General features: G+C 41.3%; 2 protein-coding genes across 2 annotated transcripts in view; one reads left to right on the top strand and one right to left on the bottom strand.

Moving 5' to 3' along the window:
- LOC308077378 (uncharacterized protein) overlaps nt 1-12,763 on the bottom strand; it is an 833,561-nt gene that overhangs the window by 589,926 nt on the left and 230,872 nt on the right. The gene's annotated exons all lie outside the window — the stretch shown is intronic.
- On the top strand, nt 335-674 carry LOC308077076 (protein transport protein Sec61 subunit gamma; the record flags this gene model as incomplete). Its single annotated transcript, XM_080417633.1, has 2 exons — nt 335-433; nt 568-674. The coding sequence occupies exons 1-2, from the start codon at nt 340-342 to the stop codon at nt 672-674; spliced, it is 201 nt and encodes a 66-aa protein (XP_080273759.1). The 5' UTR covers nt 335-339.

The raw sequence follows: 12,763 nt of genomic DNA, 5'->3' as shown, positions 1-12,763 counted from the left end.
TGCATATCATACTGGGGGTTCTTGTAATGAAAAAGGTTGAGAACCATTGTCTGTTGGGTGGGAACCTCATATTATGTCCAAAACTGTTACTTTTCAGGATTCAAAAGTAGCAGATCTACAAGCTGAAAAGGCGTCACTTTGCTTTTCAAGCTTGTAGATCTGCTACTTTTGATGCTTTTGATGCTGCTGTAGTATGATCAAGTAGGGCATTAATTTACGAAAAAACACAAAAAGTTAAAATATGGAGATAGGAGGTTTCCGCGTGCAGACTGTACAACGGTATCCTATCTATCTATATACTGCATCTAAATACTGTATCCTCTCTGTGGCCACAGCATCATGGACCAGGTTATGCAGTTTGTGGAGCCCAGCCGGCAGTTCGTCAAAGACTCGATCAGGCTGGTAAAGAGATGCACGAAACCAGACAGAAAAGGTACCATTAAACTTAACTCGCTCTTTGCCTTCTCTTATCTTTTTGCTTGTATGTTGATCTTTCATGGGCTGCGAGGGCCATCAAAAAACAAACGAAAGATAGATTTTGACTGTATTTACACATTCCTCCTGCAGAATTTCAGAAGATTGCCATGGCCACAGCGATCGGGTTTGCCATCATGGGTTTCATTGGATTCTTTGTCAAGCTCATCCACATTCCCATCAACAACATCATCGTGTAAGTATCAATACAGGGAAAGACTCGAGTCAATTTGCTTTCATCAAAGTCACAAGGTCATATCATTAAGATTACCGTTGGCTATTATGATTTAAGCTTCATTGTGTATTGTAAGTACAATTCCAGATGAGATGCAAATCTGTAATGTGAACGCAATGAATTGGAAACCATTAGAGACTAGGGGTGCAACAGTTAATCAAACTGATGCATATATATTTTTTAATCTATAATTTAATAAAATAAAGGAATAATAATTGATCCCTAGTCATTATAGGCGAAAAGTAAAACAAAAAAGTGAAAAAAGCAGCTGGAACAATACCGTGGAAGTTCACAACGCGTCGCATCCAGGCCCGGCTTAGGGGCTGCAGCCCTGGGCACCAAGCTCTGGGGGGGCAGTGGGCACCAAACGCCTGGCAAAAAAATAAAAAAGCCTGGACAATTACATGTACCAGAGCCAGTTTCCCGAGGCTGCTGGAGTAGCGATAAAATGGTGCCGAAGCACGTCTGCCATAACCCCCACGCCGCTGAAGCGAAATACCTTCCGCAGCACATAAATCTATAAACTCGCAACACGCCGGTGTAACAATGCGTAGTGAGCTTGTAGATCTGCTATTTTCTGTATTTTGACACCTTTGTACGACAAAGTATAAAATAGTTGACTAAACAATTTAGTTGATTATAAAAAATCTATTCAAACTTTTTCATGTTGATGTTGATTCATTGGTCTCTCCCTCTCTTTGAGAGAATAATAAATAGTTGCAGCCCTATTGTCAACTGATGTTAAGGGATCTATTTTCCATTCCTCCTGCTAATATGGCTTCTTTTCTTCTCCAGGGGCGGCTGAAATTTCACTGGTCACAGAACTACAAGACCCAGAGGCAGGATTGGTGCAATGTTTTATGGTGGTGTTGGGACTGAAGCTATAGGGAATAATATGTCATTTTTACATTCTGTACATTTGTATTTGACTGGTTAATAAAACCATGGAATCCAATGCATTAGTTCTGTTGTGACTGTGTACAAAAACATCTTTAAAGAAAAAACGGAGCAGCCTCTCCAGTCAAACTTTGCCACCAAGACTTCCACTGTTGGTTAAGCAAAGGTGTCTGACGATTCAACCAATCAGCTTGGCTCCACCCACGTACTGCTCTATATAATTCAGATCATGTACAACCTAAGGCAGTGATTCTCACACATTTTTATTTCATAGATCCCCAGATTGGTATACATTAGCTTTGACGGTGCACAATAATGACCATGTCTCTTCATTTGGCCCTGAAGGACCCCACTTTGACAAACAGTGACCTAAGGTCTTGATCAAGAAGATGTAGTAAACAGCAGATTTGCACATGGTTCACTAAAAGGCAATCGGAGATGAGCTGACATAACGAAGCTGACCTCAGGCGTATTAGATTAGTTTTTATTTTTAATAAGAAATGTTTTAAATATTAATAAAACAGGCAACCCCCTGGTGGTGTTTGTCTATAAATATAGCCTGGTGTCCACTACAGAACCAGCTAAGGCTAACAATTAACATTTATACAACTTATTAGATATTTTTTTACACTAACTCATTGGTAAAATATTCCATTTTAACACCTTGAGTGAAGTTCAGCACAGACAGTTTGCTATTAATAATGTAAAGCTGTGTTGAGTTAATGCATCAGTTATGAAATGAGCTGCTTTGGGTGCTGTGACATGTCTTTTGTGATTGGTCAGTTACTCTTATTTGCGGAGGGAGGTCTCCAGGTCATTTACTGTTCCTGCAGATACCCATACTCAACAGCAGGGACGGGTCTGTTGTCACTGTTATAGGTTTCCGGGGGCAATAGGCTCATATGTGTTCGAGGTGCTGACCAGTTTTCCTGGTTAGGACCTGGTTATCTGTAATCTGTAACACAGCACCTTCAATGGTCTGATAAAACATGATAATGTCCCATTCAATGCATTGATAGCATTCGAAGCCGGTCCACAGAGACATTACATCACAACGATAATAATGGAACACCTGGTTATATACTGAAGAGACAGACATTGTTGCATAACAGCAGTAAAGAAAAGGCACACTGAATGTACATAATTGGATCCTGAAAAAATGATTTTTGCAGGATCACTTACTGGATGATAATAATCTATTAGATTCATGTTCACTGAATGTGGCCCTTGTGATAACCGCCTGCCTGCTGACTTTACTGTTTATAAGACTAAGGTACTTCTTTTAGGAGGCTAACAACAGTGCTGCTCTGTCCAAACCAAGTAAACTCACTCAATTATATGCAGATTATAAACAGAAACAATAATTGATTTGCTAGCCATATAGGACATAATTAATTCTCTGTATTATTAGGAATGGATGAGACAACTTACTTAACCTCTACATGAAACGGGGTTAAAATGTAAGTGAACTGACTCAATACAACAGACATGACCGAGTACCTGGTCAACACTGACCTCTAGTGATCAAACTTGGAACCACAACTGGGTATGTCCATTGGTTATGTTTGTACTTGTGATGAACCCTCAATATCATTTTGGGCTGTTCCAGGTCGATACAACATAAACTATTTGTTTTATGCATAGGCTAATGCAGGTTCCCTGATTATATACTGTACTTATACCAGTGGTGGTATAAGTAATACTTGAGTAAGTACTCAAGTATTCTACTTAAGTACAATTTTGAGGTACTTTTACTTTACTGTAGTATTTCCACTTTTCAATACTTTATACTTATACTCCACTACATCTCAGACACAAATATTGTGATTTCTATCATTTGAAAACTTTAGGTAGACGTTGCAGATTTTGATTATTATTACAAAACATACATTAGCCACTTCAGCCTTAATATATACATCGGCTATTTTCAAAAAGATTTTTATGCATTTTGAAAACTTGTGAAACAGGACATTCTGTACAATGAGTACTTTTATTTTGATGCCAATACTTCTGTACTTTTACACGAGCACATTTTGAAAACCACATTTTTAATTGTAACATAGTATTTCTACATTGCAGTATTGATACTTTTACTTGAGTGAAAAGTCTGAGTACTTTTTCCACCACTGCTTAATACTGTCTGTGCCAAGAGCACAGCACCACCCCATGAAAACATGATTCACCTGCAAATAAGACGACACAATGAAAGAGGTCAATCCATTCATGCAATGTCTCCACTACACATTCAACGGACCTTGGATTCAACTGCAGGTCCCTTCATAGACATGTCACGAAATACAATAATAGAACATACTGGTAATGTGGTATTCATAACACCAACCTGCCAGGATTGCAATGTGAAAGAGCTCACGTATTATGTAGTTTACATTGTGATTTAGTTGCCCAATACATTTTCTGATAATCTGTTACTGTATATAGCTACACAAGAATATAAATATTCTGAGATTTAAAACATCTAATTATAATAGAGCAGTGTTTTCAGTTATGATTGCTTGCAAAAGTGTCAAAAAAATATTCTTCAATAATGGATAATGCACATTTTAGTTAGGTTTAAATATTGTCAGGAGTTTATTCTACAACTCTAATTAATGCCAATTTGGGGATAATGTTTACAACTTGTACAAACAGCACAAACACAGCCATTGAACTGTGCATATTAGAAATGCTAATCCTGTTTCTCTTGAGGAGAATAAATAAGCTATTCATAAAACAAGCTGATTTATTAGGATTATAAGGATCAGTCACGTCTATTGCATGCCATCTCCCACGTGCAACATTTGATCATTGAATTACTTGAACATCCCCTGGTAATGACCAAAGCAAGTCAATATTTTCATTGTCTTTTTTTAAATGCATCTGGCAAAAAAGAATATTAAAACATATCTTGAACAACCACAAAGATGAAAATGAACCGGAAAGTACAAAGACAGGAGCAATGTGGAACTGAAAAATGGAAAATAATTGGAAGAGTCAATTGTGACTGATGCTAAGGAGTGACAACAATGACAAAGACTATAGCACAAGTGGTTTCTCGCATGTAGCATACAGTATATATCCCTCATTAGTAATCCGCTCCTCTAATTTGGGGTGGAGATTCTTCCTTGGCCTACTGGGCAGGCTCGTGCACACATAGACATTAAAGGGGGCTTGAGCCAGTGGCGTACGCAGAATGTCTTTGGGAGGGGGGAGGGGGAGTAGGCAGGTAGTGCAAGCTGTCAGTCGTGCATGCCGCAAATGACGTGCGATTGAAACCTGTTGGAGTGAGTTGAATAACCTCTTGAAATTACCTGAAATAATAATAGGCGGTCTACATATTTATTTATGTTTTTACACCTTTTAGCTTATATTACAATAGGCTTTGCGATGAATATATGGTCATAGTCACCGGCGTCACCCTACTTATATATATGACTTACGTTACTAGATCAATCAACATAACAGGCAATACAAATTACACAGGGCAACGCAAGACAAAAAAAACAACAACACTAAAACAATAACAGGGTAATACAAAAAGTTTTAACCCCTGACAATGTCATCATAATCCAAATAGTGTCTAGTGCTTTTTCAAATGAGAAGAAAGACAGTTCAATTAGCAATCAGTCAAGGTGATCTCATTCTCAGGCGCTTTCTGTATTATTTCTATTTGTTTGAAAAGTCTCTCCACGTCTCCTCCGTGTCATCAGCGCCCATACCCTGTGGGGTTGGCGAAAGGGCCTACTCTGTGTGGAGTTTGCATGTTCTCCCCGTGTCTCCTAGGGTAGTTAATACCCACAAAAACATGTAGTAATCCTGGTCGCTATACCGCCTCCCCCATGACAGCCGGGGCGCCTGATGGAGGGAAAGGGAACTGGTTGGAATAACGTGTTCCTTCCACGTGCTACGTCCTCCCGGGTAAACTCTCCCCTGTCAGGTGACAAGAAGGTCAGTTGGCTCTCATGTATTGAAGGAAGCATGAGCTCGGCCCTGGCCTCCCTGGCTGTGGGGGACTGGTGTAGTGCTGGTGCAGGGATTTAGGTTAGCGACACCCACAGTCACAATACCAGAGGGAGCGTTAACAACAATTTGGTACCACCCACCCATAAATCAAACATGGGCAAATTCTCCTTCTACAGCACTGCCACCCAGGATTGGAATAGTCTAACTCCATCCCTCAAAAAATGCAGTTCGCTGGGCTCATTTAAAAGAGCCCTAAAAAATCACCTTTCAGGAGGCCAAAGGTGGAGGTAGTACCATTTTCCCGTTAGACAGCAGACCCCCCCCCCCCCCCCCTGTTCTTGTACATATTTTTTTCCCCTCTTTTTTATTTTTTTTGTTGTACATAGTGTTATATATTGTTTTTTGGCTGTTTATTTTGTAATGATATTTGAACTGTGGTGCCACTATATATGCCTATGAATTAAATACCAAGGCCCTCATTGGAAACAAGTCCGCAAGGACTTTTATGAACGGACCTGTTAGACAAAGTATTTTAAATGTAACTGTGCTGTTTTACATTTTTTGCCTAATAAAATATTCAATCAATCAATCAAAAGGCTGGTGTAGCGCCCAGGATCACTTAGGAAATTGGCACCGGGTGAAAAAAATGGGTTGAAAAAATTGCGGGATAAAAAATTATAAAAAAAGAAAAGTCTCTCCACACAGCAGGATGGTTAGTGGCACAGGACAGCTGTCCAGTCCAGTAGGCTACTCAATTATTGTGGGGGGTTTATTCCTGATCTAGGCTATTCTCTGTTTGTTGTTATCGATGAACCAAGCCTGTTGTTACATTGTAGAGATTACAATCCCATACAAATCACATGGATGGACCCTTTAAAAGTTATTGCATTCCAAAAGTGTCAGATCCAGGTAGGAAAAAGGCCGACGCTATCATAATTCCATGGAATTATGAAGCAGCAACGGGTGCCTCTTTTTTTCTCCCCCAATGCGGGACTGCAGGTGGTGGTGCGTTGTCCTAATGTCCTTCCACCTGGATAGCGGAGCGTTTTTTTTTTTCCGGCAGCGGCATTGCTGTGTTGTTTCAAGAATGCAGGATGTAAAGAGGCTGTCTGTCGGCCTTGAGTGGAGGGGTGATAGCCTTTATATCAAATACACAAACATCTGCCCATGGCTGAAGGAAGGCACAGCTTCACTCAGGTAAGGCCTGAGCCTTGCTGTGCCTACAGTAGACTTGAGCCCCTGCCCTTTTACCCGTCTGTAAAAGTGTCCTCTCCAGACCCTGAATGTAGCACTTACTTGTTTGAAAGAAGTACAAATGCCCCCTTTCCATGCCGAACCGGAACGCAGCATTCAAGAGAATTGCCTTTTCCAAACTCTCCTAATCTTGAATGCAGCATTTTATGTTGAAAGAATTGCATCTCCATTATTAGCTTGAATCCTGATTATACTTAGTTGAGAGCGGCATCACGCACACAACGCGTCGCAGCACGACGCGTTGTCACCTTGGAGATCGGCTATTGGCCAAAAGTGCCCTCAGTGCCACATGACGTCTAAGACGTCCGTTTTTATCGCCATTGTTAAGCCCTGAGCGCCACGTGACGTCTAAGTCATAAAAAATAAATTAAAAAAATGTTCTGAACCCAAGATATCATGATTTGAAAATGTGCTGCTCCATTCACTCTTTGTTTAACGTCTTACTGAAAAAGGCTGTATCTCGGCTCCTGAGCACTCTTTTTTTACAATTAATTTGTGGCTCTGGCACTGGGACAACACAGCCAGAAATAAGTCTGGCACTGAATGAGTTAAGAAATTTCAGCCCTGCCCCTCTAACATTTTCTGCACGTCCCTGCTACTGGGGGTGTGCATGCAAAGAGTGATGCCGATTGCAGGGGCGTAGCCATGGGTGGGCTGGGGTGGGCCACGGCCCACCCACATAGAAAGCTGGCCCAACCAATCGATTTAGCAAAAAAAATCATTTTTTGGGATAATAAATCGGTAAAATCAGGCAAAAATATGAATTAAATAACATCGTCCTAACCTAACCCTAACTCTAATCCTAAAAATGAAATAAAGTAACCAAAAACCGGGGGGGGGAATCACAAAATCCACCCAAAAAAAGATTTTCGCGACCCAGCCTATACTAGCGTTCTGGCTACACCACTGGTCGATTGGCCCAGTTGTGTCCGGGATTAGCTGTCCACACACACACTAACAAGGGACAAGACATAATCTCAAAAGATTAGTTTCCTATACAGAAATAAAACCAGCTTTCCCTTGAGCTGTAAGAAAAGCCTGCTCAAGCCCTTTTTACCACACAGCTCTGAGGTTCATTACTAGTGATCGATAGCTACAATACTCATCACTGACATTCACTGTATCTTGTATGATAAGGTCAGCTGGCCTTTTCTGGGTGAGATACCGATGCAATAATCATGCTATCTGTATATCCGGTGACCTTCCCGCTCTCAGACCTCAGCCTCTCTCTACCCAAGCCCCCAGAACCACGGTAGAACAGTGAAGCGGCCGTCGCCTGGTGGTCAAATCTGGGATAGCAACACTTCAGCATTTAAAATGCTACAGCGCGCGCGTCTACCGTTTGAAACCCTAGTACGTCTGCTCATAACTCTATGGCCTCCTCTATTGGCTCCAATGTTGATACTCCCAGCAAACTTACGGGTGCTTCAAACACCACAGAGCAACTTTCATTGAAATGAAGTCTGTCTGTCTGTCTGTCTGTCTGTCTGTCTGTCGCACGCACACGCACAGGCACACGCACACGCACACGCACACGCACACACACACACACACACACAGAGAGAGAGCTTTCAGATAACCCTCATTAGTAATCCCCTCCTCAAGGCTGATCGATGGGCCGTGTTGCAGAGGGGATCAAAATGAGTGTTGCACCTCTAATGACAACAATGGAGATGTTTGCTTCCTCTAATTGTATTACAGCAACCATCAGCTGTTAAGTAGGCTGTATTTACACATCAAATTACCCTAGAGAGAGAGAGAGAGAGAGAGAGAGAGAGAGAGAGAGAGAGAGAGAGAGAGAGAGAGAGAGAGAGAGAGAGAGAGAGAGAGAGAGAGAGAGAGAGAGACTTTTGTCAGGTTCACTCACTGAGGTTCATTTGAGTCCAGTGGTTTGTCAGACTGGGACCTCCTACTGGGATGAGGCTCTCAGACCAGTGTTCATAACAAATCTGCGGCTACCCTGCACGCACGGATGCACGCACACACGCATTACAGCACAAGTAAAGGTGTTTGAATGAGACAGACAGAGAGATAGAGGGAGACTATTTTAATGGACGGTTCCCAGATAATACGCACTACGGTATTAGAATACCTTATCATTCATTTATAGAATAGGACATAGCTTACAAACTAATTTGTAGATATTACCTCGCTGAAATCTATCAAGGCAATTAAGACAGAAAAAGATAGAAGCCAAGCACTACCTTCTATGATGGCCAGTCTAAAAAAACATACTTTTGAATTGACAGCATTCTTTTACTATAGGCTAACTTCATATTCACAACTGTAAATGTAGTGACCAAAAAATATATTATATTTGAACTTTATATCAAGCAACATATTAACACTATTTCAACCTCCAACAACACCAAGCTATTAAACCTGTCAACATGTGTGTATTTAACATTTGTGAGTCAATTGTACCATGAGATAGATAAGAGACAGTTATGGCATAGCGTAATGTTTCTCAATGTCGGGTATGGGGACCATAGGGGGTCCAAATGGACCGTTATGGGTCTATAACTCTGAGAGTGTATGGAACCAAATGGACCCATTTGGTTCCATTTGCACACTCTCAGAGTTAAATACACACTGGGAATTTTACAATGTAGATTGGGGTTCCATTCGTACACTCTCAGAGTTACAGACCGGTAAGGGAATAGAGTGACAAACAGCGGAGAAGAACCGCATGCTGTTTGATCCGCTGGACCAGCAGAGGCATGACATAAATCCATTTTAAATCCCACTACGCCAGCGTGAAGCATGGACCGGTTCCATTTCAAACAACCAGCGGAGGGAGCGGTTCCATTTCAACGATCTGCCGGACTGGCAAAGACCCATTTATCTTCCAGTGACCTGAAGTGAATAAATGATAAGCATGACATTTGAAGCAACAGGGAGACCGTCCACACAGAGACTTGGTTCAGTGCACACTAAACATTATTTAGCACCTGTTATGGGCAGCCCCGTTGTCACACTGTATAAGAATCTGCGGCCTCAGATTTATAGATATGTCAGAGAGAAGCTTGAGAAATCTGTTAACCCAGTCGTTCGGACAACTTCTTTCTAGAAGCCTATGCGTTTCAAGCTGTATCATTTAACGGCATATTTCATGTAGCTCAAATTGCTTTGAAATATTGAGAATAGATAGAGAGGAGGCTTTATAGTCCCACTGCAGCTTACATCCTCATATTTTTATCACATAATGTATAAGAATATTATAGCACAGCAAAAAACTGATTTGGCACACGTCTGAAAATGACAGTGTTCAGTTAAATACTTGAAAGCCCAGCACCCCTTTTCTGGGGGGAACATTCACCAAAAATAGCAGATCTACAAGCTTGCGACGCGTTGTGAGCTTGTAGATCGCCTGCTTTGGTTCAGAGGGAAACGAGCGTATGAAGTACAGTTGCAACTGAGATCCTCTTTTACCAAGTATAGAGAGTTTAAGAGGTTAATAAGCTCTAAACCAAGGGCCCAGCATTGGCTTTGAAATTTAGTCTATATAGGAAGTGACAGTTCATATGAATGGCCTGTAGTTTTGCTGTTTTACCCTTGCTGGTGTCAGAAATAATTTTTCAAGTGGGTGGGTTTTTGACGAACTTTAGACTTGATTTTCTTACCTTAATAAACATTGTCATGAATACTATATGCTTCTAGTCGCTAGTTTAAAGTCTTCTTTCAATAACCATGGTATGCGTCTTGCCGATATGACGCGATATAGAAAGATGGCGGATTTGAAATTGTGGAGAAATAGGCTTCATTTACGGTCTGTAGAAACCAATGGCGTCACTCTGTCCATTGTTTTTGCTGTCTATGCTCTAAACACATCTAAAACATTACAAACTTTTGACAACTTGAGTACTCATTATGTGTATATATCTTTGCAAATGTTTTGTAACGTTCTTTTCTTCCTGCCTGGCTGTATATGAAGGCCTTTGGTTTGGGCAGAGCGGTGTCCTTCCCCTTTCTCTGCCTGACATTCTAACTTCTATTAAAATGGATTTATTGGTCAAACGCCAAGGAAAGTTATGCGCCAGCACTGTTAGCACCATCTGCTGTGCATTGATAGCTGCTCACATTAAATGTTTATGAAGGTGCTGCTAGGTTAGCTAGTGCGCTACGAGACTGAGGTAACAAAACTCTGCCCGTCTCTAACACACGTTTGTGTACGTCGACCTTCAGACAAGAAAACTTCCGCAGGGGCTCTGGAATCAGTCCAATAGACCACTTTAACCCTATACTTAGTTGACCGTATTCCCAAGAGCTCTAATACTAGGCCCCCCGCCTGTTTTCGCTTTCAAAACGTGCTGTGTTGCGACATGTTGTGAGTTTGTAGATCGCAGAATGTTCGCCCCTTAGAAGAGGAAAGTTCGGCTTCAAGAGTACCAGAAAGGCGTGATAGAGAGAAAGACAGACCTTAGGAGAGAGAGAAGGAAAGAGAAAAGACAGGAGATTGGAGAATGTTAACCGACAATGAAAATGCCATGTTGTGATAAGATGGAGTGGCTTAACGGGAGGACGTCTCCTTTGTTCTGGTGATAAGCGTGTGTGGAAGTGCTTGAATGGAAGAAAGGTCAAACCTGTCAATGTGTAGGAGACGGGTGTGTGTGTGTGTGTGTGTGTGTGTGTGTGGGGGGGGGGGGTGTCATTGTCTAACTCAGACAGTACGTTTTTAAAGGTTCTATGACATTCATTTTCACTTTTTTTATTTTTTATGTTTTTTGGGGGGTTTTATGACCTCAAATACACCTAAAAAACCTGAACTTTGAACATTCAGTGGATTTTCTGTGGTCTGGGGTTTTCTGAATAATTAGGCTGAAAAGTAATCTGAGCTTGGCCCTTCGACAGTGAGGTCACAGTCGATTAATCCCGCCCACTCTCCTCCTCGCCCCTCCCCTCCCCTATCCTTTCCTTTGGGGGGGGGGCGGAGCAGAGGCGATGATTGACAGGCAAAATCCCTCACCAGCGACACCCGCAGGCAAAGATTTCTTTTTTCATTGCAGTTGAAAAGGCTTTAGAAATGTGAGAGAAAAACACCTGCCATGGATCAATGGAGTGGAATTTTTTGTTAAAACTTTCTATACACGTTTGAAGGACCATGACAAAGACTTTTAATGTGTGGTAAAACTGAACGTCATGAAACTACAGTAGAAAAGGAGCTGCTGCACACAATTTTATTCAGATAAGGACCAACACCCATGCTTCCTTCATCAGGGTAAAGACCATTCATCTCTTCCTGCCTGTCAATTAAAATTGACAAGACTTGACGTCTATCTATCTGTCTGTCTCACCAGGGGATAAAGTACATAATGAATAGATATAAAACCTACTGTTTCACCTCTACACTATGTTCTTTTTAATTCAACACTTTCACATATTCAGTTATACTCTCGGAGTACCTAACAGGCTTTTTGTCACCAGCCGCAGAAGACATTAAGCTCAGCGAAGTTAAGCTGACTTATTCCTTATGTGTACTGCAGGAATTGAAATAGGGCTCTCTTTACTGCTCCAGACTGCAGGGTCCTGATAGACTTATCCTCTTATTTGTATTATGAGGACTGTGGTGCACACTTTAGAGAGTTCAACCACCAGTCACGGCACAAAGCGAGTGAAAACTTTAGCAACTCTGACACTAGAATGGCTTTCTGAGTGTCTGAGTTGCAAAAGTTTTCACTTGTTTTGTACTGTGAAAGGTGGAAAACTCTGTAGCTTTACACCTACTAACACTACACTCTGAGATGTGAGCTTGCAGATCAGCTAATTGACAAATCTTGACAAAATAATGTTGGCAAATCTTCTCCTATGACAGTGCTAGCATAAACTCTTTTCAAATATATATCAACATGAGGGCGCTTGACATGAAAACATTTGAGAAACACAGCGCTGAAGTAGGCTACGTTGTGATAGGTTATAGGGTTATAGGTTTCATTACAACTATCA

Source organism: Gymnoscopelus braueri (genome assembly GCF_963280865.1).
Source record: "Gymnoscopelus braueri genome assembly, chromosome: 21".
Lineage (NCBI taxonomy): Eukaryota > Metazoa > Chordata > Actinopteri > Myctophiformes > Myctophidae > Gymnoscopelus > Gymnoscopelus braueri.
The sequence above is the reverse complement of the archived record's forward strand: the minus strand, read 5'-3'. Positions and strand labels throughout refer to the sequence as shown.